The sequence below is a fragment of the Syngnathus acus genome, chromosome 2 (assembly GCF_901709675.1).
Source record: "Syngnathus acus chromosome 2, fSynAcu1.2, whole genome shotgun sequence".
NCBI classification, from domain to species: domain Eukaryota; kingdom Metazoa; phylum Chordata; class Actinopteri; order Syngnathiformes; family Syngnathidae; genus Syngnathus; species Syngnathus acus.
This window is the reverse complement of record NC_051088.1, coordinates 17,295,935-17,323,909: the sequence shown is the minus strand read 5'-3', so window position 1 is coordinate 17,323,909 and position 27,975 is coordinate 17,295,935. Positions and strand designations below refer to the sequence as shown.

The 27,975-nt window shown below is 41.7% G+C and overlaps 3 protein-coding genes and 3 long non-coding RNA genes across 6 annotated transcripts; 4 read left to right on the top strand and 2 right to left on the bottom strand.

The window, feature by feature from the left end:
* The first annotated feature begins 2 nt into the window (after positions 1-2).
* On the top strand, positions 3-27,557 carry LOC119119606. Its single transcript, XR_005097359.1, has 3 exons — positions 3-410; positions 12,514-12,517; positions 27,544-27,557. It is a non-coding gene; the product is annotated as an uncharacterized LOC119119606 (long non-coding RNA).
* Positions 3,969-8,639, top strand: LOC119119605 (peptidyl-prolyl cis-trans isomerase FKBP1A-like). Its single transcript, XM_037246073.1, has 5 exons — positions 3,969-4,089; positions 4,187-4,234; positions 6,826-6,938; positions 7,012-7,188; positions 8,069-8,639. The coding sequence occupies exons 1-4, from the start codon at positions 4,053-4,055 to the stop codon at positions 7,138-7,140; spliced, it is 327 nt and encodes a 108-aa protein (XP_037101968.1). The 5' UTR covers positions 3,969-4,052; the 3' UTR covers positions 7,141-7,188; positions 8,069-8,639.
* LOC119119607 lies at positions 4,253-6,630 on the top strand. The gene is made up of 2 exons (XR_005097360.1): positions 4,253-4,639; positions 6,033-6,630. It is a non-coding gene; the product is annotated as an uncharacterized LOC119119607 (long non-coding RNA).
* On the bottom strand, positions 8,293-13,644 carry LOC119119601 (syntaphilin). Its single transcript, XM_037246067.1, has 5 exons — positions 13,441-13,644; positions 12,306-12,398; positions 12,098-12,229; positions 11,781-11,930; positions 8,293-11,400 (listed from the first exon to the last, which is right to left on the bottom strand). The coding sequence occupies exons 2-5, from the start codon at positions 12,353-12,355 to the stop codon at positions 10,314-10,316; spliced, it is 1,419 nt and encodes a 472-aa protein (XP_037101962.1). The 5' UTR covers positions 12,356-12,398; positions 13,441-13,644; the 3' UTR covers positions 8,293-10,313.
* LOC119119609 lies at positions 14,236-15,526 on the top strand. Its single transcript, XR_005097361.1, has 2 exons — positions 14,236-15,249; positions 15,455-15,526. It is a non-coding gene; the product is annotated as an uncharacterized LOC119119609 (long non-coding RNA).
* On the bottom strand, positions 22,044-26,983 carry LOC119119603 (opsin-5-like). The gene is made up of 6 exons (XM_037246071.1): positions 26,648-26,983; positions 24,825-24,915; positions 24,579-24,741; positions 24,144-24,271; positions 23,738-24,072; positions 22,044-23,443 (listed from the first exon to the last, which is right to left on the bottom strand). The coding sequence occupies exons 2-6, from the start codon at positions 24,913-24,915 to the stop codon at positions 23,099-23,101; spliced, it is 1,062 nt and encodes a 353-aa protein (XP_037101966.1). The 5' UTR covers positions 26,648-26,983; the 3' UTR covers positions 22,044-23,098.
* Positions 27,558-27,975: the final 418 nt, after the last annotated feature.

Genomic DNA, 27,975 nt, shown 5'->3' with positions numbered 1-27,975 from the left:
CACAGAAAAAGACCAACTTTTCAAATCTCTAGAATTTTGTAGCCCTACATTCTATGGATGAAATTTTGAACGTTGAAGCACTGGAAAGTTAGAGAGAGGTAAGCTAATATTGCCGTTCGATGCAAAATTCAGTGGACATGTTGAAGGCATCCATTTTGGGGGTGGGAGGGCCTGTTAATGGCTTCATTTGTAACTTGTTTTGTTTTTGGATGATTGGTGATCATCTCTATTGGCTTTGAAATAACAGCGGACAAATGGTCAAAGTCACAGTTGTTAATTCTTATTTTTTCTATGACGAGCTTGTGAATGCTATTAAACTGCTTTTACGTTTAATTAGGTTGCTGTTGCAAAACACAACTGATTATTTCTTGATTATTTTGCATGGACAACTATCAATCGCGACACTTTATGTAATCGTAATTTACAGATTGCTCATTTGGACATCGGTGTTCTAAATGGTACGATTAAAAATATTTTTGTTTTGTTTTTATTTTTTTTATTAAATCTATTCAATCCTGGCCCTGTTCAGATATTTAATCTTGTCAAATGCTGCATGTGCAGGATCCTGACTCTCAAACCGCTGCGATGGCAGTTTGGTGCATCAGTGTTGAGTTTTAGAATGGCAACTTGTGAAATAAACAGTTGAACCCTGAAAGTGCAGTTCTGTGTTTTTTTTTGTTTGTTTTTTTAAAATAAATTCTCCAACTTCTATTAGTCACTGGAGATTATGGGCTGAGACAAAGTACCTGGTAGTCTAACATTACTTCCAAGAAAATAGTCAATTTAAAGTTACTTTGCGAGGGTGAGTCGTCCAAGAAAAGTCAAAGCTGAAACAAAATGCGCATCTAGTAGAAAGTCACACTTGCAACTTACTCAAGTCAATAAGAAGCTTAGTAACAATAGAAATGCTGCCACGCACTTACGTAGGCAGACAATGTAATGCTCCTCGTTGGTTTCTATTCTAGCCTCTAAGAAAAAGGAGTAATATCAATGCTGTAGTGATGAGCTGCGATGTGTGTCCATGTACAGTCTAGCCACGTGTCTGTCTGCCAAGGCCTATGGCTGATTCTTTCAAAAGCATTTCTAAGGGATGTGGGAAAGAATGTCGCAGCTCATGTGAGTCACCACCCGATGTCGAGAACGTGACTCATTCAAGGAGACATCTAACAGTGTTCTCTCTCCTCTTAAAAGTGTGACGCCTCAAGCCTGTTTGCTGTGACTCTGTTATGAGTTTAATGCTGTGGAGGATCACTTTTTCTTTAAAAAAAAAAAAAAAGTCAATTTCAATGCACTACTAGATTAGGTTTTCTCTCAAACTAAGCATGAAACAAAGAGAATTACACTGTATTTCAAACAATTCCATACCTTAGCCTTAGCTCAATGCTAATGCTAACACATAATGGGAAAAACACACGAGTGCTTACAAGTAACATCTACTGTTTGTGGCAATGTGCTTTTTTATCCTCTCCAAAGAATGACTCATTCTGAGGAGTTGTGAAAGTCCCCTTTGGTCCCATTTAAATTCTTGTGTGTGCGTTATACTGCCCTCGAGTGGCCAAGTTGCACACAACACAAGGAGCAGCACAATGACCATTAAATCGAAGCAAAATGTGGGGCGAAAAATAGATTAATTCTTTACAATTAACGTAATTATCATTATTCCATGTTTTTGGAATGTTTTATAGGGACATTTTTCCCCGTGATGCTATTGCTGGCAATTATTTTTTCTTTCAACAGTTCAGAAGCTCCGTTTGTCAACAGAAACGCAGATCAGCCGACTAATGTGACGACTTCACATTCACTTCACATCTCGACGCAAAATGCAACACAATGCAGAAGTCCATTTCGACGCCGAGACTAAACAAGCATGTTGTAAGACGTCTTTGTAGTGTATACACACCAAGAGAGTGACCAGAGCAAAGAAGGCAGATGGAAAAACCAACTAAGTCAACTTTTGATATCCATACTTCAAGGTTAAAAACACCACAAATGGTCAACGACTGAAATGACTTATTTGGGTTTGTATCTTTGTCTTGATGGCCAAAATGTTGTTTTCGGTGTTTTGATGTTATCTGACCTGACAGACATGCTACTTAAAATTAGTGTGCTTCACTAACTCTTTTGTTGTCTTCACAATACTGTCTGATATGTCCTGTGGATTTATGCTTCATCTTCTTATGTCACAAATTTCAGTTTGCTTGCTAATCCCTTCCCCAAAAAATTGATTGGACTTGTATTTGGTATGTTCAATCCAGATGGACTTCCTGAGGTACAGTCCCGTCACTCCAAGGTTCTCGAGGGCCCTGATGAGAGACTGGCCCTCTTCCTCTCAAAGACCTTCTCCAATCCGCTCTTCCCAAGGGACAGTCAACTACAGCAGGACCACTTGCCTTGATGTTTCTGACACCAGTCTGAAGGGCGTGCTTTGCAAGACCCACTTTCTGCTTTCCAGGCCACAAGATTTGTTCCAGTGATCCAATCCTTTCTGGCAGAGCTGCCCAGCGGAAGAGACTTTGCTGGACTTGGGAAGACATTGAAGACCGACTGAATGAGGAATTTGATTAAGAGTCAATATATATTAAATATGTATGAGTCGATAAACTGTATGGAGGAGTCAATATATGTAAAATATCTCCATGTGGGGAATTATATTGGGACATTTGGAAGTGTTCCAATTGAACAGCTTGGTAGACCTGAATGCTCAGTTTGAAGTTGTTTATTTTAATCAGTCATGCAATGTGGTGAATTTGTAGGAAGAAGATAGATTTGTAGGAATTGGGTCATGGAAAAGTTGGAAAGACTCGCATTTGTTGAGAAATATAAAAGTCCGTGAATACGTAAAATGTCAGCACTGTTACGCGAATGTTGTCATGGAAAATGTGGAATAATGGAAAGTGGGACTTTGTGAAATGTGGAAACATAGTTTCTAGGGGTGTAAATCGCGGGTTTTGTCACGATACGATATCATATCGATACAAAGGACCACGATACGATTATTGCCGATATCTTAAAGCCTGCTGTGATTCATTCACGATACATCACGATATAGTGCTCCACGATCGATATTTTTATTTTTAATTATTTTTTTTAAATAAAAAATATAGAACAATATCCTGATTTATAACAATTCATACGCAAAATCAACAAGGTACTGCAAACTCTTTATTTAGGAAATTACAAGAGTATTGTAGTATACAAAGTGCTTATTTTAACACTGAACTTTATCGAATTCCTATATTTTTTCTCATATAAGTAAAGAAAAATGAATATTCTTTCTTTTTTTGTAATACCATTAACTTTAAAGTGCATTACTGAACTATTTATTTACAATAATTTTAATTGTCCGTTGAGCCATCTTTTCTTTGGAATCCAAAGTGCTTCCAAACGAATGACTTGAAGCCCAAAGGGCAGCGAATTTCCTCGTCTTCTTGGACACTAGCCATAGCACCAGCCCAGGAGCCGCGTAGTTGTCGGCTCCCCTTTCACGTGCCTGCTCTGCTCACAACACAGCACGCCGCGTACTGCTCCCGGAAAGAGGAAGCAAGCAACAATGAACTGGATTTCAAAATAAAGTCGCGTCTAATGTCCGAGGTCAAACACGGCGATATAAATCGGTGTTTACGTTTAGCATCGATGCCAATAAATCGTAGAGCATTATATCGATTAATCGATGTGTATCGATGAATCGTTACACCCCTAATAGTTTCCAATGTTGAACGGAACATTTGGAATTTGGAAATTGTTTGAATAACTTGAGTAAGTTGTGAAATATGGAAAAGTGCGATCATTATACAAAACGTGTCCATTCTTTTGATTGTTTTTTTTCAGGGTTGATGTGGAATTGTACTTTTAAAAGTATCCATCCATTCTGAAAGGCTTAAGTTCCAAATGTACGCGTGCGCGTGTGCGCTTCCCACAAAAGATAAACAATAACCCCAGATTTGCGCGTGTGGGCGCACGCACGCCTGCGCCTGCGCGTGTGCAAACTGTGCATCCCCCTGCTTCCGCTCTTCGCACGGTGGTCGAAACGGAACGGCCGAGGAATCGCGAACATGGGAGTGCTAATTGAAACCATCAAGGCGGGGGACGGTAGGTCGAGCTCGCCTTATCTTTTTGCCAAATCGGTTTGTTGTTGTGGTGGTGGTTTTTGTCTATTCCGACGGTGCTGTCCCGTGCGTGTCTGCAGGACAAACGTTTCCCAAGAAGGGGCAGCGCGTCGTGGTGCACTACACTGGTGAGTAAGGGTCGCGGCTACAAGAGCGACAAACTTAACCGTTTGGCCTTTGAATAATAATAGTAATAATGATTATCCTACCATTGTTTGCTTCCGACGTTTTGGCTTAATGCATTCTTGTCGTGAACTGGGTTGGTTTGTTTCCACTTGGTATTGTGGTGCGCGGCGGAAGGTTTCCTCTTTGGCTAGTGGTCAAGCGTGAAGTCATTATGGCTTTTTGGTGAGAAATCACTGGGTCGCTAACGTTTATATTTAATGATCTTATGTTTAATTGAAGTGTGTATTAGTTGTTTTTTTTATGGTTTGGGTGAGTTAGCAGGAGCCTAGCTTTTTGCCAATCGGCCCGCGTTAAGCTAGGCGGCTAACTTAAGCTAATGGGCTAACCAGCTGCAATGCTGCCCTATAGTGTTGGCTCGTGAGTGAACGATTCGTTCAAAAGGAACGAATCCTTTCAGTGAACGAGAGTGAACGAATCTCTTCCTAAAGTGATTCGTTCTTTTTTTCCTTTCATATATAACTTCAACCAGTAGACGTCAGTAATGCCCATTGAAGCTGGTGCTACCTCGCCGTAAAACAAAACGAAGAAGAAAATCAGCCAATCAGCAGCGTCAGCGAGCGTTAGATGGAGGAGGGACTTTACGAGTCAGTGACGTAACTTCCCGTTCACGAACGAGTCGTGAATTGTATTTCCCGTTCACCAACGAACGAATCTATGAGTGAACGAATCAGTGAGTGAGTGATTCGCATTTCCAGTTCACCGTGAGAACGGATCAGTGAGGGAACGAATCCTGGCTTTCCCATTCGCTAACGAGTCAATGAGTGAACTGCCTTCTTGTGCATCAACGGATCAGTCAGTGGACGTGTTGCGTCTCCTGGCGTGAACTATGTAAACCACAATGTAGATTTACGATTTACTTACAGTAGGTTTTAAATAACATGTATGCATATATATGCCTAAATATTGTTATCCAACGTATCGACTGCAGTTTCACATTAGATTGCTGGTTTGAGATGTACTTTAATTATTATTATTATTATTTTAATAAACATTTAAGTTATAACTTGTCTGGTGTTTTATTCCTTGTTTTTATATTCGCCAATCAAAACGTAAAAATCAGACATTTGGTTAACTGCTTTATATGACAATATGTACGTATGTGTTTTACGTTGTTATATGAGTTGGTGTCCCCAAAATTAACAAATGTCGGCATAAAGTTTTTTTTTTCCAACCTTTTATTCAAACACAAACACATTCGATATATAATAACACCATCAACTACAAGCCAACAAAAACAAAATTAAAAGATTAAATGTCGGCATAAAGTGTGTCGGCTGGCAATGGCATAGCGGCAATGCTGTCTGTCACTCACTCGTCAATCTTCGCGAACGACCAATCAGCAGCGCCAGCGAGCGATAGATGGAGGAGGGACTTTACGAGTAAGTGACGTAATTTCCCGTTCATGAACGAGTCAGTGACGCAATTTCCCGTTCACAACCGGGTGAGAGACTATTGAGTGTGTAAGTGTTGTATTATAGAAAGAAATGTGTTAATTACCCGAGCCAATTATTGTATATAATAATTTAGCGGGGTTGTGTGGTTGTATTGTTTGTGTATGGGTTGTTTCCACTGGATGTAAAAAAAAAAAAAAAAAAAACGTATCAGTGTGTGTGTGAGTGGGTGGGGTGGTAGGATTGGGGGATTCATTGAACGATTCGTTTGAACGAATCCTTTGGGTGAACTGATTCTAGAGATTCAGTTCACCTAAATGAGCTGGAATGCACATCACTCCTGCCCTAGAAAAAAAATTGTTCTGTCAAATTGGTTTTCATGTAAGCTCATTGTTGTTCTCGGGGAGAAGGGGGGGGCGGTGTTAGTTAGATAGTGAAACTACGTTAATAACTAATCAGCGATAACAAGCCAAGTGTTGAGGATGTAAACGTTACGCCACTTATCACGGATCTGATGTGTTTGAAGGATCTTCGGAAGAGTCTGGTTGCAAAAGAGTTCTCAGAACTATCGATTCGTTTAGCCAACTCGTCAAACAATGTCAATATCACATTTCTGATTGAAATAAATTAATATGTCGACGATAAATGAAACTATTTTAGTCCCACTATAAGACATGATCAGTGTCATTAATAAATGTTAAAAAAATAGCAAATGCATGAACTTTGGCCATCACAACACAATGTGCAAGAAAAATGCATTTTCATGTATTTTATTTCCTGGGGGCGCAAATGGCATCGGTTTGGTGGAATGACCCATTGACAATACCGCGATTGCGTCAAAATTACGTCACTTGTCAAGGTGGCGATCAAGTCATTTGATTTGTGAAGATGATTTTGATTTCAAAATGTCACTGTCATTTGACTATAAGGACAATCTGCATGCAGGGGCAAAAGGCCGACATAATCAAACATTAGATGTTACTTAAGTTGCAATTGAACTTGATGTTAGGATGACGTTGTCCGGTTGATGTCAGTGGCAACAGTTTGATGATAGAAGCAGTTGTTGGAGCAGTTGGCTTGACTTTTTGTATAGAGAGCTTCGTGAACAGTATGGGTGTGACACACACCTTCTCTGTGGTCAGGAACACTGGATGACGGGAAAGTGTTTGACTCCTCGAGGGGCCGAGCGAAGCCTTTCAAGTTCAAGATAGGACACCAGGAGGTCATCCGTGGCTGGGAAGAAGGAGTCGCTCAGGTGAGGAGTTGAGCGGAGCCTTTCTCCCTGCACAATGGTGAACCCGCCTGTAACCTTCTCTCCACCTCCACAGATGAGCGTAGGTCAGCGAGCCAAGCTGATCTGCTCGCCGGACTACGCTTACGGCAGCAAGGGCCACCCAGGGGTCATCCCCCCAAACGCTACGCTCATCTTCGACGTGGAGTTGCTGGGACTGGAGTAGGGCTGAAGCGTCTTCGCCGCTTTGCCTCGTTCCGTGCAACTTGCCAGGGTGAGACAAAATATTTTGGTGTTCCGATATCCTACTGAAAATTTGATCTAATATTTGATTTGATCGGATATTTGGATAAAAATAAACACTTTTTTTCTTGAATATAAATACTGCAGGCAAAAACATGTAACGTCTACTTACGAACACCTATACTTACGAACATTCCAAGATACGAGCCTCAAGATTTTTTTGCCTCCATCCATGAGTGACTGTTAGAGCGTGTCAGGTGACGTGACATGCGTGTGCGTGTCTCTACCCTTCGCTCAGCCACTTCCTGTGTTTGTTGATCTTAAACTCTGCATAGGAGGTTCCTCTCGAGGAACATTAGTTTTGACAAATCTCTCCCCATCGTTTTTCGGTCCATGAAATGAGGTGACGTAAGAGCCACAGTCGTGATTTTGCCAGCGAAAACAACACACTTGAGTTGGGCTGTGCAATCAAGCAAAATTATTATTCTCCGCAATTGGAAAAAAATGACAATCGAAAAAAAAAAATTGTTAATCTGCATTAATGCTCAATGCAACAAAACCATACTTGAATTTATCATTTGCAGCATTTTCGTTTTAAAAAAAAACAAAACAACACACACATTTTCACACTCTTGAGCTATTGTTGAAACAGCCTACTCATGTGGTCCTGAGGGGGCTACTTGATGCCCGCAGGCACCACAGTGTCTGTCACCCCAGCTGTAGAGTCAACACTTCAACCATCTTTTTTTCTTTCTCTGTATTTCTCCCTGAATGAGTGCATGCACCTGCAACAGCGTGCAGTCAACATGCCTGGTGACCAAACATTGATCTGGGTGTCGCACGTATGATTTTATAATGAGGCAGAAATCTTTACTGTCACCTGTATCGTGCTGCTTTTGTGTTGACTGCAGGTCAAATCCTATCATGGGAACATGGAGGAAAATCCAGATGACTCCTGCATAGGACCTACTATGTCTATACCTTCACCTGTCCACTCTCCTTTTCATATGCATACCACTTCCTTCTAGTTTGGACCTTCTACTCAGTCCAACCTCATCCCATCCTAGACATACTGCAATGTATTTTCATGTTTTGTTTGATTTTTGACATTTACATGCTTTTTCTTTGTTCTGAAGTTCTGAATCAGTTTCATTCCTCGTGTGGCCTTTCTACAACACTGGTCTTAATGTGTTTTTTCAAAAGGAATTGTTTTGACGTGCAGCTGTTTTACGAGTGGCCATGGCACTTAGTTAACCGGCGACATGACACAAGGACGTCTCATCACTTGACATCCTCAAATCAAGCACACAAACAGAGTTGCCTACAGCTCTCCACAATTTTTGCCAGCGACATTTATTTATGAGAGCACGATGATTTTAGCGCTCAGACACTCACAGTTGGACGCTTTTTGTCTTGGTTTGCTCTAAAAAAAAAAAAAAAAAAAATTTATGTGGGGAAAATGTACCCCTGCCCCCCGAAAAACGTTTGTGGCAAAAGGTTTGTTGCATGAAAACTTACCCACGAGGCACCTTGCAATTTGTGATTGCGTTTATTTTAAGGAGTTGTGTGTTACAAGCTGTGGATGTTACATTCTCTTTCTTACTCTTGACAATAAAAGAGTACAGTCTGTACAAGCGTCTCATTGCTTTGTAGGAATAGGACAGATCAGATTTAAGGAGCAATCGTACCCTTGCAAGTTAAAGATATACAGTACATTTATATTTCAACCAAAAAAAGATTCTGTTTTTGTGCAACGTGCAGATCCAACCTTTAAGTTGAATTGAGCTAGCAAACTACCCCTGAAAACAAAAATATATATTTCTTTGCATAAGGTTCAAACTAGTTATTGTACATATTTTATTACGTGCTTAGGATTTGCTAATTCAGCAGGAACTTTACCTCACTCTGTCTTCTCTTGTCCTATGTTAACACATTCGCACTTTCTTTATATATACAAAGTTCAAAAATAGACCCAAAACATTATCTTAAAAATCCTTAGACAAAGCCTTTTGCATTCATACATTCACGGATCACAACATGACCTTGTATAACCTTCAGTCCACACACACGTTGGTCAAGTATTTCCATGGAAAATGACAAGTTAGCTCCTCCTATGCTTTGTTGCCACTGTTAAGTCCCTGTAAAGTTTTTTATTATGCAAGCTATTAAATATTTATAAAGAAATGTTCCCGCAGGAAATGCTCTTGAAAAGAAAATACTGTACATGACAAGTGATGATTTGTCTATTTAGGGGATCATAAACTACGTACGTCTGGGGAGAAAATGTTTCCACTAAACTGAAATTGAAAAAATCTGATTTTCTTGCACAAATAAAATTGTAGACAGGACAAAGCGCACAGTAGAGTCCGAAAAAGTCACACAATTTTGAGTTCACCCAAAATCTTATGGGAAAAAAATTCTCAAAACAGTAAAACATCAGCTAAGTAAATACTGTAAAATAAAATTACAAAAACTATACTATGAGAATGAAAAATATACATAGTAGAACAGAAAAGTGTAATAAACATTATACCTTAATGGTTGAAAACAAACCATTCTGAAAGATTAGATGCAAATGTATTGTACATAAGTTCAATACAACTGAACTGGAGCACTCCAGCAATTTGCTTGAATAGCATTTTGCTTGGACCCAGGGGCGGAGCTATGTGGTTGCCAGGGGTGACCATGACCACCCTTTGTCAATCTCAACATCTATGGAAAAATATTGTCTGAGATTTAGCACGCCTGTGACCCTCATGAGGGTCACAGGCGTGCTAAATCAGTCTTTGGGCGGCAAACTGTATGGATGGACAATATTATATTATGTTTCTGGATATATAAAAAAAAACATTCTGGAAGTCAAGTCAATTCTGGAAGAAAATCGGTTTTGAGGAGAGGAGGCTGGAATGTAATTGCATTTCCATTCATTACAATGGGGAAAAGATGAGTGTTTTGAGTTGCAATCGCTCTCTCCTGTAAATAGCGGGGGTCCACTTTTATCTTTGAGAATGATTTTTCTCTGTGTGCAAATAAGTAACCCCCCATAAATTCACACCAATTCTCTGACATATTCTTTGAAGCTACTAAATGTGACAAGAGCAGCCCATGCCAAAAGCGTGTTAAGTTTGAGAAAGCCTGGACAGTTGAGATTCCAAGTCAGATGGGCGTTCCACTCACGCTGGCTCGTCCGCGTCCCGGCCCGCCGCCTCTCCGACGGAGCGAATGCAAGGCCACGGCACAGCAACCTCTCAGCAAGGAGCCGATGTGATAGACGGGCGCAATATCCTGAGGTGATCCGCGACACAGCCACGCCACAGTCGGAACCACCGGCGCAGCCAAGGCCAACAGATCCACCAGGAAGTAAGGGCTCCAGTGGCACCTCTGAGGCGCATCATCATTTCCCCCTTCATCTTTGCAGTCCTCCTCTGTCTCCAAGATGGCTGCTTCCTGCCTGTGGGGGGCCGCGGAGTGGGGTTGGCGCACGTGGGGGATCTCTGGAGGAGACAGAGGAAGCAAAGTCGTCGGAGTGACGAAGGGATCCGCGGGGCTCGTGTCCGCCGACGGCACGGAAATGACGCTCAGCTCCTCTGGGCCGCTGTCCTCACGTGACCGCCAAGTCATGGTCGGGCTGCAGGCCTGCGAGCGTACTTCTGGCTTTCTCCTAGCCGGAGCACTCGGGACAGGATCGGCGGGTGCCGTCGAAGCCGAGGCAATAGTTTCCGGGGGCTCCTCCTGAGGTAAGTGCAGGAACAAGTGATGATGAGGGAGGTAGCAGCTTCCGGACAGAGAGTGGCAGGAGTGCGAGACGGATACCGCGCCCCCTCGGCACAGCCGGTCACACGCGGCGTAGGGCAGCGCAGTCCCTTCGGCGCGGTCTCGCCGCGGCGTGCGCTCCGTGAGGAGTCCGGCCTCCAGCAGCAGGTGGCATGACGATCGGTTCGACTCGGTCGGCGCGGCCTCGGCGCTCAGGTGTCTGCTTCGGGTCAAAGTGCTGGCGGGGGAGCAGCCGCAGGAGCGAGACCTCCCGCTGGGCCTCGGGTCCTGTGACCTCATGCATGGCTTATGGTCGTGGTCTTGCTTACCCAGATTGGACCTGACAGACTCCACCACTTCTTGCAGGTGCTGAATTTCCTTGCGGGCTTCTTTGAGGGCCAACTGGGCCTCCACGCGGTGGCATTCTTCTTCAATCCAGTCTTCCTGCATCCTGTATAGCTGAGTCCTCAACTCATCTATTTCGTAGTCCCTGTGGTGTAACACGAGAATATGGAAAGTACATGAATTTTTTTACGAACCTTTTGTATTGCTGGTAAACAACAGGTGCCAGGGCAATAGTTTCTGTTTTTCATCTTTTGAAAAATATAGCGCTTAGAATGCGCAAACATAAATTAGTTATGATTCCATAACAGCTGTGAGAAAATTGGCAAAAAAAATCATTGTATTCCAAAATAAAAGCAGATGTTTGCAAATGTCTTATTTTGAGTCAACACAAAAACCTGTCGGCTTTCATGGCAGAGTAAAAAAATCAAGATTTACAGTAGAGAGGCTGACACAGTATGTTAAATCTTAATTTATATTGTACATAAGGTTTGTAAACGACTGACGGATGTATTTGATATGACTGACCTGTGATGTAATCGCTCCACGTTGTCCCTCAGTCTGGCTCGCAGATGACGTATGCACACTTCTTTCTGCTGCAGGGGAGTGAGGTATTGCTCTGGGGCGGGAGGCCTGATCCCATGGTTGTCGCTACACACCGTATGCTTTGCCTGACGCCTGAGGAGAAAAAACAATGGCGACACCATGTTTTGGGTAGATTTTTGGCGTTTATTTTATTTTCTATGTGGGGAAGAGCTTAATGTTGATAGGTGGAAAATGCACAGCCTGCCCCCATGACTCATCATATTATGCCAAAGAAAATCCCCTGATTAGCAACTTTGTACCTCGGCGTACTAGGATACATCCGAGGCGTGAGGCTTCCCTCTGTCGCCTTGACCTTCAGCGAGTAGTTGCTGGTGCTGGACATGTCACTAGGGTTGCATCGTCCGCTGCTACCACTCGCTCCTGCAGAGCGCCTTGTTGTGAAAACGACAATATTGGGTTGATGTATCCTAAACATTGTTTGGATGAGCAAGCAGGATGTGACCATACCTGTGCTGACCTGATGAAGGTTTCCTGCTTGGGGTGAGCGTTAAGGACATGCTGCCTCTAGTAAAGGAGGCTCGGAGTCCTTCCAGCTAGACTCTGAAAAATAGTAAATGCATTTATGGTATTAGAATCTGATTGGCACTAAATTGGATTATGGAGAGTCATTTCCTGGAAAAAAAAAAATGACTTAGGCAAAAAATGAGTTCGGCAGTTATGTTATTAGCGTGATGATATGTTAACTTTGGGTCAAATACTTGATATCATAGCTATGCAGAATGCAGATGATATGAAGCAACCAGTATATTGATCAGTTCAATGTCACTGTCTACACTAGAGCAAATTAACAACTGAATGAACCAAAACAGTCTTCAGCTCTATTTTTAAGTGGGATTAAAGTTAAATATAAACTCAAAACAACTTTGCAGATTCAAGAACAATCAAACAGTCACGCTCCCTCCAAGATGATGTCTTGGACTTGGACGGATGACGTAGCCGTTCAGACTGTGGAACAGTGTGTTGTTTTTACTCTGCTTCTAATATTGTTAATTGAGTTTTTAAATCCTTTGACGTGTTGTGTCTTTGTCTGCGTGAAGCACATTGATTTCCCTTGTGTATGAAATGTGCTGTATGAATGAAGTAAATGGCGAAAGGTACAATCAACTTTTTCATTCATGCAAACCATGGCTTTGTGTTCATTTCACAATAGGTCGTGCTGTGAGTACATTTCGACGACATCATCTTTAGTTTTGTATTAATACTTTTCTGAGTGGTGGGGTTCCGAGAGATTTCTCTCATGATCGAGAACGAACGCACGCACAATTCCATCCATCTCACCTCGCCTCTTGTACGTATATGAGCAATAGCAGCATCAGCAGCATCCACCAACAGGTGGTCACGGCGTTAATGGCGAGAAATACGTAAGCGTGTTACGTAAGCGTGCGCGTGATTGAGGATGCGGAGGCGAGCATCTGGCACAAAAAGCGCACCAAAAGCGGCCACAATATGTAGAGCATCCTGGAATACAATTAAGTAGTGAAAAACAGAAGGAGCACAAAATAGAGAGGCGAAAAGGCTGAGTCCTGCAGAGGTGTCCGATAAAGCCGTTTGTGTGGCGGCGGGTACCGCGAACGCGTCTCACCGTGTCAGAAGCCTCGGACCCGAGCGTGCCGCTCACGGGGACGACGACAACTATACCGAGGCTGCGGCTGGTGCGTCGCTGGCAGCGTGGCGAGAAGACGCAGCAGCTGATGCGGATCCGAGCGCATCCTGCAGCCATGAAGGGCTCATATCGAGTGCGCCCACTGCGACGTCGATGCCTCTTAAAGAGACAGCAGGGGACGAGAGGAGACGACAGAAGGGAGGACAGGACATGAGATGGGACCGTCAGGGACAAATGTTCAGCGCTCTCACAATCACAATGCTCTCACACGTATCAACTACTAATAAAGTACTCTTGATATACTGGACTGAAATGCTTTCTGATCAATTAATCAATCTATCTCATATAGCCTACTGAAAAAAAGTGTTTCAGTAGTGTGTGGACAATTCAGGAATGAGTAATAGTGTGAGAGCACCATAGTTATTAAAAGATTTTTAGGTCAATGTGGAATATGTGAGAGTATTTTACAGAGGCGTAGCCAGGAATTTTTCCAGTAGGGGCGCACGCCCACAGGAAAAAAAATCGAACATCACCCACGCCGTTCGCTGATCGCTAAAACAACGTCCGGGAGGCAAACGGTGAATGGATAACATCGCGCACATAGAATAGCGCAAGCACATTCGCGCAAGACCGAAAGAAAAAAACGGCATGAAAATGAAGAATCGAAAAAGCTCGATTTTTTTTTTTTTTTTTTTTTTCCAACCGGGGCGCAGGGAGTCCTAACCGGGGCGCCGCCCCGGCTCGCCCCGGCTTGGCTACGCCTCTGGTATTTTACTTGTGCATGTGTGAGCATTTCAGTAGTAGTGTGTTTCATTTTACATGTGAAAGTGTTTCTGTTGTTCACCTGGCGCAGGCAACGTGGTTTCACAAGTTCTCATTCAGGGGCAGTAAATGTGAGTGAATGGTTGTCTGTTTGGACAGTGATTGACTGGCGGCCCACCCATTGTGTAGGACAGGGGTCGGGAACCTATGGGTCGCGAGCCATATATAGCTCTTTTGGTGACTATGTCTGGTTCGCGGACAAATCTGACATTTGTTGACACAATCGAAGTCAGAAATAATGTTGTTATATGATCAAAGTAAAAAATAGACCGACTGAGATCAAAATGTTAAATTAGCTTTCAAAATATAAAATATGATCACGTTTGCAATCCATCCCATCTGTTTTCTTCCGCTGAAATCCACGGTTGCGTCATATCAGCCAATCCCAGCTGCCCTTCGGTGTAGAGAAGGGTGACGCTAGGTCGGACAAAAAAAAAGCGCGATTTCTATTGGACAACACGGTGCCTACGGGGTCGTGAGAGGTAAAATTCCATCCGCTTTATTTAAAATTTCAGCTAGCTAGCTGGTGTGTGCCAGGCAAGCAAGAAAGATGGCGAAGAGAAAAAAAGATGACGATTACCGAACATTTCAGAGTGAGTGGACCGAGCTAGTCAAGCTAGTCAAGCTAGTCAACATCAACTCCGTGTAGGGACCAGACAAGGTGACTTTAATTCAGTTAGTTTTGCTGGCGCATTAGCAATTGTGAGCAACGGAAAGCCATTTACTGATGGTGAATATTTCAACATTTATGCTTGATGTGGCAAATGAACTTTTTGACAACTTCACGGATAAAGAAAAGATACTCAAACGGATAAAAGACATGCCTCTGTCAGCAAGAACCGTCCACGATCGGGCCATTATGACTGATGAGCGCCTCAACGCCTGCATGAAACTCAACCTCACCGCATATCAACCGGACTACAAAGCCATCAGCAAAACAATGCAGCCCCAGAAGTATCATTAATGGTGAGTTTTTTTTCTAACTTTCAATATAAAAACGTTATTAAAAAGAATATATTAGTACACTCAAAAAATCGTTGGTCTTAATTAAAATACATGCATTTAATTGTATTTAGCCCATCGTTTGTTTGTTTTTTTAAATGGTATGGCTCTCACGGGAATTTTTTTTTTTTTTTTAAAATGGGCATTTATGGCTCTGTCTGCCAAAAAGGTTCCCGACCCCTGGTGTAGGAAGTCAGCCAGGATAGGGTAGGCTCCATTCTCCAATCAAGAATGGATGGAATAAAAGAAGTCTTCCCAGAAGAGTGAAATGAAACCAGCAGGAAGACATTTCTGCCAATATTCATACAGTATGGATTAAACACATTATTATGCTTAGGATTGGCCAATCTCCGGTTTGTATTGCAGACCACCCCCGTGACCCACAAAATCCACAAAGTAGCAACTCAATGCATTTTATGATTTGTATATACACCAAATGAGCATGTTTATGATCCCAGAAGGAATGCATGTGAGTTGCACCATGCAGGTATTTTTCTCCACTGGGTATCGCCATCCTCATGGTCGACAGTACTGTAGTATCTGTGACGATCTATTGAGTGACCTCAGAGTCGGCAAACAAGAGTCGAGTCTTGGTTGGGAGTTAACTGGCTTAAGCGTGAGCAGCTCTGCTCAGTTACGTGAGTTGTGACAAATGGCAGGTCGTGTTGTAATATGCGTTTGTGTTCATTTTGCTACCTCTGTTTAACACAGTGAGCCTAGAAAAAGTGAAGTGTAACATAGCAGGGATGATTGTAATGCAACAAACCTGAATGATACACGTTGCAATCAGATCTTAATAATTTAATGACAAATTGTAACGTACAGTTTGATACACACTGCTGGCTTTTAAAACAGCAACAGCGTCAACATTTTCAAGCAATAAATGTCAACTGTCCAACAGCAGAACAACTGTTGTTCAACGTTTCACTCAGAAGAAAGTGCTCTGTTTTCAGTTCAACTAAAATTGGGTTTCACTTCAATTATGAGTTGCTCTAGAATGAATACAAATAAATATTTTTCTCTTGCAATTGTATTATTATTTAACACACAACCACGTTCTCCAAAACCAAGACTGCAACCTGTTGAAGAACCCACTGACAACTTCTTAAACTGTGTTTAGTGTTTCAACGTGAAGAATGCAGAACCAGGGTGAGAAAGATGTCGTGGCATGGACCACTCTTGTGCAGATTCACAACCCCTTCCTTATGAAGCATAAGGCAACACTGGACTGTTCTAGCCACCTGCAGGCGGGTGTGTCCTGAGCAAAGGTCCCTCAGGCAGAACGAAGTGCCCTCAGAACACTGCCACACACGTGCACACACACACATAACTTTAATATGTATATACTATATATACATATAAATACATAATTTTTTGCCATATAGTCTAGAGGAAATACTGGATTTAGGATGGTTGATATCAGCATTAATAATTACTTTATTTTTAGGGACTTACTTGTAGGGATTTCAGAAGCATCTGTGAATGTCGGTCCACCGTCTGATTCTCCCCAGAGTTTTGGCAGCCCAGCAAAGACTGCAAGTTACAAAGGGACCGTGTTATTTACAGGAAGTGTCGGCTCAACCTCCAGGGAGACAAGTTAACAGGGACCAAATGGTTTGAAAATGGTAGCCCCACTGCCAAGTTAATTTGAATCCAACAATGCTGGCAAAAGCTTGAGCCACACAAACTTTGAAGCCACCTGACTGTGCTGCTCCATGTGAGACTGATGGACAAACATCGGGTACTCTGGTGAAAGCACTGGTTGACTTGTGTCCAATATGTGTTCATCCTGCGACACAAAGCACATGTGATAAATGTGACTGAACCATCACAATTGGCTAGAAATATTTGCGCTTACTTGCATGAGCTCCAAGTCACTCAGGTGGTCGCTGGAATAATTAACCTCTGTGAGCTTGTGTTCTGTGGAGGAATCATTGAAGCTTTCTGTGCTGAGTGGGCTCGTGTTACTGAGAGCGGACACAGGGTACAGAGCTGTGGAAAAGAACAGAAACACTTCAATAAGACACGCTGTTGTGTGTGGAAATAATGGCGACCAAAAAAACTATTTGAGACCAATTCTGATATTTGGCAGGAAAAAAAAGTCTGAGAACTGACAAGCAGGTCAATTTAAAAAATATAGAATGAATTTTTAAAAAATAGGTTTTTGTCCATTAATGATTGCAATGACAAATATATCATTAATTGCTAGTTATAACAATTGTAAATTGCGTATTAAACCGGGAGCCCTTGCATAATCAGTAACCAAATCGCTCTCAGAGAGATGCTTATTGGCGTCAGAGCCCCGTCTAGTGGACAAACGGCACAATAACATCATTATTGTGACTCCAACACTGATCACCATTTACTGTTTCATGGGACATTAAGAATATATCATCGTGTAATCTGTAAAACTCTGGCAGATTATGATTATTTTAAAGAGCCAATGAAATCAGACGACTGATTAATCGGCCAGGCCCGACTCGAGCGAAATATCCTACCTTCATGGTCATCTTGCCGCATGACCTCTTCCTCCTCAAATGTCACCTGGATAACGTCCTTTGGAAAAGCCTATCAGGAGAAAATGGAATTCGGCAGTATCATACATTTCAAACGGGTGTTTTTATGACTTGATCTGGGAAGAGAAAGTGGTTTCAGGGTACCTCCTTAATCTCTGAACCTATAACATTGGAGCATGGCCGCATGAGCAGTTTGACTGCAGTTCCGCTTTCTTTCCAGTACATGAGCTGCTGAGTGGGGGTAGCCATGATCGGGATGTCAATCAGATCAGAGTCGTCGCTAAGCTGCATCTGCATGACTTTGTCATTCAGAAATGTCATTTGGTCCATGATCAAGTTGCACTTCCTCTGTCTTCTCTTCTTATTTGTACTTGCTGAGGAGATGAGAATAGTGAGTCAAGTAATGTTTAATACATCTAAATTTGAAATAATTGCCCATTATTTATTTTTTTCTACTTTATTTTAAGAGTGGAATCGATAAAAAATGCTTTGCAATTGCCGAACGTTTTTAAAAGTGAAGACAATTTTGAATTTGAGCAAGAAACAGGAAGTCAATACACTTTACTTGCTAATGTGGCGGGCCAGATCTAGCCCACAGGCCACATGCCTGTGCAATGGAGACGTGTCATGTAAATTCTATGACTCCTGATAATCACTACCATCTTGGCCATGACTGGTATCCCTTCAAATGGTCTAAGTCAGTACTTTCTTAAGCAATTATCCTCCGGCTGTAAGGCAATGTCAACATACAAAGAAGTTTTTGGCCATTCGACTTCTATTTGCAAGGACAACATCTGTCCTTGGATTGACCAGATTTTTGCATGTTTGGTTTCAGACATTTAAGTGTAATAGGTGTAAATAAAGTTTGGTTGTGCCTACAAGCATCAGTCACAGGTGGAACGACAAAGGATGTCTGCTTGTAAGATGGCTGATTCAGGGACTCTTCTTCCTCTGCAGGATCTCTTCTAATTACATCTGAAGAACAGAGGGAATTTCTCAACCAGGAGGTTGCACCTATTTTTACATATATTTGTGAAACTGAACGCTAAATAATGAATCTCTAAGAACCCTGTTGTACCATGCTTTTGGGTGAGGGAATATTTGTTAGGTGTCTCATTATCATCTGGGATGAACTCAGAAAAGTCAGGATGAGTGCCGCAGGATGTCAGGAAGTCTGTGGGATCAAAAATCACAACTTTATTGACAATAGATGACAGAGAATCAAGATAAATTGGTCAAAATGGACACAATCGTAGAATACCGTATGTCTGTTCAGATCATTTAAGAAGACCTACCAAGACATAAATCTACTCCGATGTCCTCATCCCCGAACAAGTCTTCTGGGTGACCCAGAGTTTGAAAGTTCATATCCAGCTGACTGATGGTCATATCAACTGCAAATCACATAGAGAGAACAATAATCCAAACCAGTACTCTTTCAGTATTCACCTCACTTGAAAAAAATCTGAAAATGTTTCTGGGGGGAATGCGACTTGGAGATACAGTATCAGCTTGATTTTTTTTTAACTCAAATCCCACAAATGCAATATATAATCAAAATGCTGTGTTTGGACTATTGGGGGCACATAAAACATGTTATTGTGAAAAAAAAATTGGGGTTAACTTCCTCTTTAATGTGTCCTATCCATCTTGTGCCATTCATACAACAGAGTACTTAAAACTTAAGAACAGATTAAACTGAGTATAGATAATTGAATTCTTCTGTTTTTGTCAATGGTTACTTGAATATTCCTTGATGGTAATTTCCTCTGCATGACTTAAGTTTTGCGAGTAGACATCCACATTCATATCCACGTTGAAGTCACTAATGGAGAGAAAGACATAACGAATAATAAATATCAATCAAATAATTAAAATTTTGAATGTAATATTCAGCCATTTATAATTCATATTTTTCACTCATGGTTATATGAAGTGTAATCAGAAGAACACAAAAAGGTACCTTGAGTGAGGCAAGTAAGAAATGTCGTTACTCAAGGAGATTTCTTTTACTGTGGCCTCAGATCCTTCACAAGACAAATTTTTTGTCTTTTCTGGAGCATCTGGAATGTAAAAGGTTACAAGCAGATGCCAATATCAGAATAATCTTACTTGACAAGAGAAAACTAACAGAACCTTCGGGGCGTGAGTAAAAGAAAATGTCTATACGGTCCCTTAACATTCTGGCACTAATCAACTCAGTGTCCATCAATTAATTGGTATAAGCACCCAGTTAGACATTTGGCAGTTTTTTTTTTTTAATTCCATCAAGTTGGCCAATTTCAACAAATAAAATTTGCACTCCACAGATGATGAGTACAAATGTTTTACCTGGCCTAAATGACAGTTTGAGTTTATCCATGGCATGACTGCAGTCTGTTAGGAGATATTTTGCTTTTCTGCAGAAGATCTGAGTCACGCCAAGAAGTAGAGATCCAGACAGTCGTAAACCCAGAATCTGTAAATACAGTAGCAGCCATTTTGTACAGTACTTTTGGGGCATTTGTTGGGCGTATGACGTTAATACTTTAGAATTGTGCACCTGTGGGGAAGATACGATATCTTCTACTGCTGAATCCAAATTACATTCAATAACATGGGTCTTGGTGACCTTCCTGTTATAGTATACAGATAACCAAATTTCTTTCAGCTTTTCCCACTTGTACAAGAAGGGTGTCAAATAGTTGAGCATATTCCTGGAGTAATCTTGTCACCTGAAACAAAAATATTTATGCTATGGTTTAATTCATGTCATTGTGTTGCCAGCGGTTGAGTTAAATTACAAAGTTTGACAGCAAATGTCACAGCAAAACTTCGCTTTGGTTAGGAGTTTAACATAGGTTTTCACAAAAGTAATCAGTTCTATATTAATGTATGTATAACCCAGTTCTTCTCACACTGTAAAACATGGGAGTGAATAAAGTTTTTCCGAAAAAAAAAAGTACATTTTACGAGTTTCTTTTTTTTTTTAGCTTTTTTCGTTGTTTTTTTTTACTAGTTTATGTCACCGCTGGTGACAGTCGAGTAACCTAGCAACCACTGAGGGGCATCCGAAAAGTTTCGTGTCATTTGTCATTGTCAGGAGTAAGGAAAACATTGACCGCAAAATTGAATTCCTTCCTTGTGCCCAGGGTTAAGGTGAAAAAAAAATAATACGGATTTCAAGTGGGAAATAAATGTGACAGGTTAACGTCGACGCTTGTAGTTAGGTCCTTTGACGAGGATTTTACCACGTACTGTTAACCTCCAATTATGGACACAGCTCAGAAGAGTAACGTCGTACATGTATATAAATTTTTCCAACTCACAGTTTAAGCAGATAAAGAATCCGTCATCAATTCCAGCAGCTCTCGCAAATGACGAGTACTTCACTCGAAAATCCCGCTTCTTGCGTCGGCTAGTGACGTCATGTAACTTTCCGGCCAAGAAAATAGCGGCCTGTTTGACGTAATGCGGAAAAAAGGCAATAATGTAGAGTTGATAGCAAGCAAATTACAAGCCCCCCAAAAATGTAAAAAATTTTTTTTTAAATAAATAAATAAATAAATAAATAAATGCAGGTATCAATATCAAACTGTTCCTAGTGATTCTTGAATTCCTTGCAGTAGCAGCCCACTGGAATACAATTGTACATTCATCATCTGTCGTTTGTAAACAGCAGGGGGAGTCATGTCATAAGCAAACAGTAGCGGTATTTTATCATTACCGCAAATGAGTACGTACTGAAATAGAAATGCTTTTAAAGAGGATAGAAATGTACCCTTTGTGCAGAAATCTTGAAAACTCTTCCAAAGCAACACATCAACGACGTTTTTTGTTTTAACCAAAAGCAGTGCTTCCAGAACTGCAGTATTTCTATTTTCATGATTAATTACCCCATAAAGAAAAAATATATTTATTTTCCTTTCTACGAAATCCTATGATTTCAATCCCTCTTGTGGCAAAATAGTAATGCATTAGACAAAGACTGTTGAACTCATTTCCATGGTGTGCCACAATGTAGTTATAGTTTTTCCTCAGGGAGCTGTTTTAGAAATTCTGTGTCAATTCCGTTAAATGGACAGATCAAGTTAGAAAGAAATATTAAATAACCCAATTTATTTATAAACCCATTTTATTTGGGCGGGCCTCCCTCACCTTGACTTTGACACCAGTGCATAAGTCAGTATATTACTCTTGAACCTCTCACCACCACATCACTATATTGACACTCAATCTTTATAATAAACAAAACTCGACTTTATCAAACAGAGCGCAATATTTTCTTTGTGTATTTTATGTATTTTCTACACATACATGAAGTGATATACAGCACAGTATCACATGTTTTGGGATATGTCCGGTAGCATTAAAATTGCTCCAGGATTATGAAAGAGAGCACATTACCTACAATGAATGTAATCAATCAGTAATGTAATCAATATAGTGTCCACATAACACAAGACAGTATAGTTCCAAGTGCATCACCTAAATCTGACTGTTCCACAATAAAACCGAGTCCCTGTGGAGAAAAGTGGCTGCCAGAATTTGATGGATTCCATCCTTTAAAGGAAACTAAAGGGAAAACTAAATCAATTGCACTTATGTTTTACGTGTCCCCGCGAGTCTAATCACAGTAATCTGATTAATCTTGTGTTCTTGGAATAAGAATTAAGATTAATCGATTCTCCCTCACCCCACGGCATGTCATTTTGGACTTTTACCGCCTTCTACTGCAGACTGAACTTTTCATCAAACTGCACTCTTGCTTGAATTGCGAGCATCACAGTTTCACGGTTTTTGGGGTTTGTGCATTGTCTGCACTGTCAATTTGATGTAATTTTTGAATAAAGGGATGGAAATCAAAATGCTTTTTTAATAGGATTCATTGATCCTTCAAAAATAAAAATAAACAGTTTATTTGATTATTAAAATCATCATTGGTTGCATACCAAATACTCGTATAGATTTTCCTGCCAAAATGAGAAAGACCACATCCATTTTAGTAAACACACTTAATTTGCTTTGAGGGGCCATAAAAAAGGATGTGGTGGGTCACATTTGTAGAGAATTGGAACACAATAAGAGCTGACCATCTCGCAATTTTATAAAGTCTTGCAACTTGTACACAAAAACACCTTCCCGGTGATGTCGTCATGTGTTTCTGGTCCTGTTTTGTTTGGCAGCACCACTAGAGGAAGTCAGCCAGTGGTGTGGCGGCGGCGAGTTGGCTTAGTGTCACCTCTCTGTGAACCGATCCAGTCAGGATGCAAGCAGTCCTTTGGGTTGATCTTACATGACACTACATGGCAGGATTGTTAACGTAGTGAAGGACAGACCTCACATCCGTCCACTTGCCCGTTTGAAAAGCGTGCGGGGATACTCGTGTCTTTGCTGGATTCTGGGGTGGCACCCAGTCGTGGACTTGACCTATAGATCCTCTGCCATAACGTGAAGGTGTCCCTGTAGAGACACTCGCGGAAGTTTGGCTTGCACAGCAGGTAGACCGCTGGATTGTAGACGGTGGAGGATTTGGCAAACACAGCGGCCACGGCGAATGCGGACGGAGGAACCCGTGCGGCGTCACTGAATGCTGACCACATGGCAACACCGGCATAGGGAGTCCAAGCACAGAGGAAGCCTATACACACTGCTACTGACAGCTGTAGAAAAGAATAGAGAGAGACAGCTACTGATCCATAAAACCATAATCTCTCATTTGGGGTTACGTTCCAGACTACAATCGACAAAATCTATTTGTATACAATCTGCTGTATTTCAAAGTTGCATGCATATTTGGCCGAAATATATTCACGTGAGGTCACATTGTTGTTAGATATTTTTATGTAAATATATAAAAGTACCTGTGTCCAGATTTAAAATAGTGTGTACTACTATATTGTACTGCTCTACTTTCACGTTGCTAACGTTGAAGAGAGACACTCACTCGCTCTAACCTTGACAATAAGCGAGTGCGCACTGGTGCTTTTAGCTTGCGGCGACACGTGCTGCTGGACAGCCTGCCGGGACCCTCGTACCGTGAGCAGGATAGACGAGTAGGAAAGAAAGATGATGGTGCAGGGCAATGCGTAACAAAAGATAAAAAGGCAGACAATGTACGACATAGCTGAAAGCTCGTGGTTGGGCGCGTGCCAGTCAATGCAACAGGCCGTGCCGTAGGGTTCCGTGCCGTATCGTCCCCACTGTCCTAAGGGCCCCAAGGCAAACACTGAAGCGTAACACCAGACTCCGACCACCAGGAGGCGAGCATGTGCCCAAGAGAACTTGTTTCCTGAGACAAGAGATTCAGTGAGCTGTTTTGCTAGTTGCAAGCTACTAGTTGGTTGTCCATGAGTTTCTCACCATAATTTGGAAAGCAGACTTTAAGGCAACAAACTAAAGAGAGGGCAGTGAGGTTTGTCAGGCTGCAAAGACCGAACAGTACACCACACATTGCATAGAGTTGACAGGCGGTCTCTCCGAACAGCCACCTGTATGCAGAGGAGAGAAGAAAATGGTGAAGACTGGAGGAAATTGAACTTAAATATCGATTAGAGCTTGACCAATATGAGATTTTTGATGCTAAAATCCTGTACATGTACAAAAATTCTCATGATACCACAAACTAATTCAAGGCAAGCAAAATGCTACTAAATAAATCAAGGAACTTGAATTTGTAACACTATCAACATAGGAGTCCCTATGAGATGTTTAACGATAATGGTCGATTAATTAATAGTGGAACCTTGCTTTTTGTGATAATTCCATTCCAAAAAGTCTTAAGACTTGATGGCATACCTGTGTGAGAAAGCTGACGGTATTGCCAGGGGGAATAAAAAGAGCGTCATTCCAAGGTCACTGATGGAGAGATTGATGATGAAGAACTCGGGTGGCTTCAGGCTTGAGCGTTTGTGATGTGCAACAAGTAACAGAATGCAATTGCCTAGGAGGGACAGCACGCCTGGGTGGGAATTGAAAAAAACAAATTGTTCAGGTGTGCCAACTTGGCGACTTCCGCTGAGGATCATCAAGGAGTTTACTCACAATATAAAATATAAATTGAGCCCATGACGACATCATACTCCTTGGAGATAGTGGAGGTAAACACAGCTGTTGTGTCTGAAGCATTTCTCATCTAGAACATTGGCACACTTATGAGTCCATTTGGAATGAAAACATGCACATTGCACACACACACACAACGGCAAACATTTCAACAGCTTCTTTCCTCTTTTCAAACAATAAACTCTCACATTCTCTATCTCATCTGCGGGGACATATGTGTGGAGGTACTATTCGACAGTATTGAAATTGCAACAGTGACTCTCAAGGACTGAAGTATGCAGGCAAGATCAAGAGAAAGACTTGATTGTGATGCAAGTGAGCACGCCAGTCAATCTTGATGCGCCCCTCTGTCTGAGTGCCATCAGAACAAAGAAAAACACTCATGCCTCATTTTAATGCTCCTTGAGAGCGTGATTTTGTCTTGATTCATCTTGAAAGGTTGGCAACTTGGCATTGAGAGCACCAAACCCATGAGTTCATGGCCATCCAGCAATGTTGGCATGATCTATATGTTGTATGGTGGGTAATCTGTGATGCATCTTGACATCTGTGGAAGTGAAGGAGAAAAATACCTCTGGGGTGGGGCCAGATGGCAAGAGCCTGGAAGAGCCAAAGCAGCTCAGCTGTGCTTTTGGCTTATTCGGTCTGACTTTTCAGGCTGAGCTGTGAACAGGTTGATTAACTTTTGTATTTTTATTTACAGAGCTGTCTTATCTGACTCAAGCTGACTGAGTTTGCATGTTCTCCCTGTGTCTGCGTGGTTCAGACAATGCATTGATGGATGTTATCAGGATCCAAAATATTTTACTCCACTTGTGTTGATTTTTTTTTTTTAAATTTTGGGTCTCTCAGTGGCGCTGTATTTATATGCATCCCCTCACTTGAGCCACACATTTGTCACTCATTGAGCAGTGATGCACAAAGCCAAAGACCTTGGGAGACCTTTTGTGAGCCTGAAGTGCACCGTCTTTACCCTTGCTGTGTGTAACCGACCGCCTGCTCTACTGAAAGTCAGTGACAGTGACAATCAAACGCCATCGTGCTCCACTATTTGCACAGCAACATGACAAAGTGGCTGCGGGGCTTTCTTTCAAACAGCACTTTGAAAACAAACATCTTATGTAATGGGCTCTGGAGACCATCATTCAGATGATCATTTAGTCTGGCGTTGATAACATTTGGTGGTTTTCTTGTCTTTGAAAAGTTCCCATAACAGTCAATCACTGTAGTAAATAATCTTTAAGAAAAAACACTTGTCTTTTATTAAGCTGTTTCTATGTGTACCTCACTCATTAAGGGAAGCAAATTTCTTGTTAGATATTTTTGAAATCATTGTCTTTTCAATTTGTCATTAAAATCACATCTGACATCTCACGGCACCGTGCGCTCTAGCAACCAAATGTCAACAATGTGCTCAGGGTCTTGTGGTATCACAGCAGCAAGCTATTTGAAAAATGATAACATCAAGCTAATTATCAACAGAAATAATGAAACACCAAGTGAGTGTATGGCGTCAATTGTGCAGAGAGGCAGAACTCATTACTGCCCTGCTACCGTGATGTCAGCATGTACATTCACCACTTTGTACTTTTGAACCTTGCTTGACTTTCAGTCAACACATGAAAACAGGGAAAACAGAACACAACTTGTGCCAGTCTGAATGTAGTTCAAACATTTAAAACACATGGGAATGTACACACACTTGCATTCAACTAAAGTAAAAATATTATTGTAATTATTCCAACGCTGAATGTCACAGTCTGATGTGTAAAATTTAGAGGAGACTAAATAGTGCTGCCTACCTTCCAGGGAAGAATTTCTTGTCCTCTGTGAAACTCATGGAGGCCCAGTACAGAGCAAGACACTGGACATGAGCTCCAGCCAACAACTGAAAAGGAGATGGAGAGGACAACCTGGCGCCACACTGAGAGATAAATATGAGAAAGCGCTGGAAAGTAGCAGGGAGAAAAGAGTCCAGCTTAAGGTAACCTCTTCCTTTTCTTCACGACACATTCGCACACATCCAGCAGGCAGGTGGACGCTTTCATGTATGGTATCGTCATTATTGTGGAGATGCACTAAGCGAGGGAGACGGAGAGAGAGACAGAGAGAGAGAGAGAGAGCGAGAGAGAGAGCAAAATAATGGACGGGGGAGGCTGACTTGACAGGCAAGCTCAAAGTGTGGCTGATGGCTCCAACTATTACTCATCCTATTTACTTTATGGAGCCTAACACAGTGTCCTTCTGCTGTATACTTATAGTGTACCGTAGTCAAGAGAAAAGATTGTTTTTTTTGTCTTGGGTAGTTAACATTGGCATGGTTCAAAATCTCTCCGAAAATAAAATAGAGCGTGAAAATGACAACACATGACAAGGAAGTGATCATTTCATTTTGCACGCCCTAATTGATGTTGCCCTAGTTAACGCTGTCATTGTTTTCAATAAAATTTTGTTTTGTTTGTATTGTTGGTATTCTCGGAATAACCCTTGCTGCTGAAAAGGAAGTGTAACTGGGGTGTCAAATTCGTTTTTGTCGCGGCCCGCATCCTTCAGAGGGCCATTATGACTGTCAGTCCAAATAAATGTACGAACGTCTACACAACAAACTGATGAATAACTAGTTTTGAAATCAGAGACTAGTAAAAACTGTGAAGATGAATGCCAATAAAACTTGCTAGCTACAGCTCTATTAGTGAAGACAATTTGTAATTTTAGTATTGACACATAAAGTCGATGCAGAATTTGTCTTGGCGGGCCAAACATGATGACACTGCGGGTCAAATTTGGCCCACGGGCCAACGCTTGACACCCCTGATTATAACAACAATCAACGTAGTGTCGTTCGGGACTGAGAGCAAATTTATCAGGCGATTATTAAGAGCTGATCCTCTCAAAATATAAAGTCAAATCGACTTGGCCGCTGCAGCAAAACCAGTAGGAAGCATTTGCGATGCACCAAAAGCACTGTGTCATCCTACTTTAATCGTGTACCGCCACCCGCATGCAGCCATCTCGCTCACAGGCTGACAGTCGTGGAAAGCCGCTTAAGGGAACGTGGGCTCTCGAGCCGAGCTGCGTCGTGACTGCTGGAATATCAGCCTGCCTCAAAGAGAAGGGCTGTCATGTAAAA